The 2,540-nt window shown below is 30.2% G+C and overlaps 1 protein-coding gene across 2 annotated transcripts in view; it reads left to right on the plus strand.

The window, feature by feature from the left end:
- Positions 1-2,540, plus strand: part of LOC106459076 (cytosolic phospholipase A2-like) — a 47,454-nt gene that overhangs the window by 2,683 nt on the left and 42,231 nt on the right. For both annotated transcript variants that reach the window (XM_013918655.2, XM_022385477.1), the window contains exon 2: positions 360-420. In XM_013918655.2, coding sequence (XP_013774109.1) covers positions 365-420 — 56 coding nt within the window. In that variant the 5' untranslated portion in view covers positions 360-364. The remainder of the gene's footprint in view (positions 1-359; positions 421-2,540) is intronic.

Raw genomic sequence — 2,540 nt, forward strand, 5'->3', positions numbered from 1 at the left:
TTTAAACTAATATTTTTATAGCTTGTCTTTTAACCTTAACAACTTGATACATAGTGTGTTCTTTACTAATAGTTAGTTTTTAAAACTAGTAATGACAAACTTGAGTGTATTATAAACATACCTGTAGGTTATGTAGTTTGTTAATTAAACCGAAAGTCTTTACAGTTAATATTTTTTGCCATTAATTTTTCTACATCATGTAATTCTTGTATAACTTGCACAGTGACCAATAAAATATTCATTATATACAAATAACTGTTATAAAAAAATACTTTGTTTTAAATTTTATAGTTTTTACAGAAATGTGTATATTACATTTTACTATTTGTTTGACCACATATGATGCTTTTAATTTCTAGTACGAATGGCATTGAATCATGGAAACACATCTGAAAATTCTCTCTGTGGGAAAGACAAATGGTAAATAGACAACTTAAAGCATATTATTATTATTATGTCCATTTGCTAAATGACAATGGAATAAGAGTTTTAAAAAAATCATTAATATTCTATAATCTTATTACTTTAATAAAAGATGTATAAGAAATGGATTCTTTAGTTATTTTTGTTAAGTTAGTGCCTATAAAACACATTTGCATTTTATACTCATTATTTTAAGTTTTCTCTTACTGAAAAGCAATGGAACCTTATTTGAAACTTGCACAGAAACTTGGGCTTATAACATATTATAACAAGATTTCAAATTATTGAAATTTAAAGTGACTTGGCTAAAATATTCTAGACAATTAAGCCAAAATGGATAATAGCTTGAAATTCTAAGATATGCATTAAAGGTTAGGTGGAATGATTTATGCATGGTTTGTAGTGTGTATAAATAAGGACAACATTATAAGAGAAGAAAAAATTGTAAAATCCACATAATCTCTCTCTCTCTCCCATCAATAAGATTCACCTCACCTGTGGATACAAATAAGAAAACACTAGAATATCAGACTGTTTTTTTTTCTTTTATTAATTTTTTTTTACTGGTTTCATGCCTTCAAAGATCACTCTTCAAGAAGTAGTTTCACTGAGAATATCTAACAAAAAGTATACAAATACCACTTTTCAACTAAACTTAAATAACCTAAAATAAATACATGTACTTTCCGAATGTACAATCATATAATTCAGTCCATGTATAAATTAAGTACATTACAAATGTTCAAAAAAAAAGGTCAATGCACTTTTCTTTTTAAATTAAAATCTTATTCTAATTATGTACTTTTTGTTCTTATTATAATAGAAATGCAATATATTTATCTATAATTTCATACTTTTTCTTTTCTGTAAGTCTTAGTAACTGTTTTCACAGTTTCTACTGACTTTACACAACCAATTACTTCTGCTCTCTTGTGGAGTAAATAGGGAGAAAAGAATCAGATTATGCTACCCAGGGGCACAGGTGGAGGATATAACTGACAGAGCAGGAGATATAATAAAGGGGGCTAGCAGAGATGCAGTTTGTGTGGTGTATATAGAGGCTAATGATGTAGGGAAGGGTAGGTCAGAGGAGCTAATTAATAAGTACAAGGGGTTAAATAATGGCATTTAAAGAAAAAGGCCATAATTTAATTTTCTCAGGGATACTTCCCAGAATTAATTGTGGAGATGAAGTTATAAGTAGATCACTAGGGCTAAATGCTAGGCTTAGGTTAGTATTTAAGGATGAGCAAATAGCCTGGTTGAACTTGTGGGATCAGTTCAGTGGAAGAAGGAAGCTATTTGGAAAGGATGGTTTACATTTAAATAGAGTAGGGGCTGGTGTGTTTACTAAGGCTATTAATTCAGCTGTAACTATAAGGGAAGTTTTAAACTAGGACTAGACAGTAGTGAGGGCCAGGAAAAACTAAATGCAAAAAGAATAAGAGGCAGAGAAATGTTTAGCATAGGAAATGAGTATAGAAGTAGTTATAAGGATAGGCTTACTTGTTACTATTGTAATGCTAAAACTATAAGAAATAAAATAGGTGACATTAGAGCACTGGTTGGAATGGAGGATTTTGATATAATAAGAATAACTGAAACATGGTTAAACCTAAATGATTTTGATGACAGAAATTTCCTTGAAATACAGGGTTACAGGCTATTTAATAGGGGTAGATTATTAAAGAGAGGGGGGGGGGGTAAGAGTGGCTTTATATGTAAAATGTGAGTTACATTCTGTTGAAGTTGAGGATATCAAAGATAATAGCAAAGATATTGAATCAATTTGAGTTTCTATTAGTGTATATAAAGGGAAAAGGCTTTAGTGGGAATTTGTTACAGACCACCAAATGATGCTGATGAAATTAGTCAGAAACTTTACAATGAGGTTAAGATTTCAGCTGTTAATGAGGTCATAATTATGGATTATTTTACTTTCAGGCATATAGATTGGGAAATTCTAGAGTCAAACCATGAGGAAGAAAGGTTTTTGGAAAATGTCCAAGCTGGCTTTTTTCACCAGTTAGTCAAGGAACCAACTAGAAATAATGTTATTTTAGGCTTATTATTAACTTCAAATACAGAAATGATCGAGAGGGTGGAAATTGGGGAAC

Source organism: Limulus polyphemus, unplaced genomic scaffold (genome assembly GCF_000517525.1).
Source record: "Limulus polyphemus unplaced genomic scaffold, Limulus_polyphemus-2.1.2 Scaffold555, whole genome shotgun sequence".
Lineage (NCBI taxonomy): Eukaryota > Metazoa > Arthropoda > Merostomata > Xiphosura > Limulidae > Limulus > Limulus polyphemus.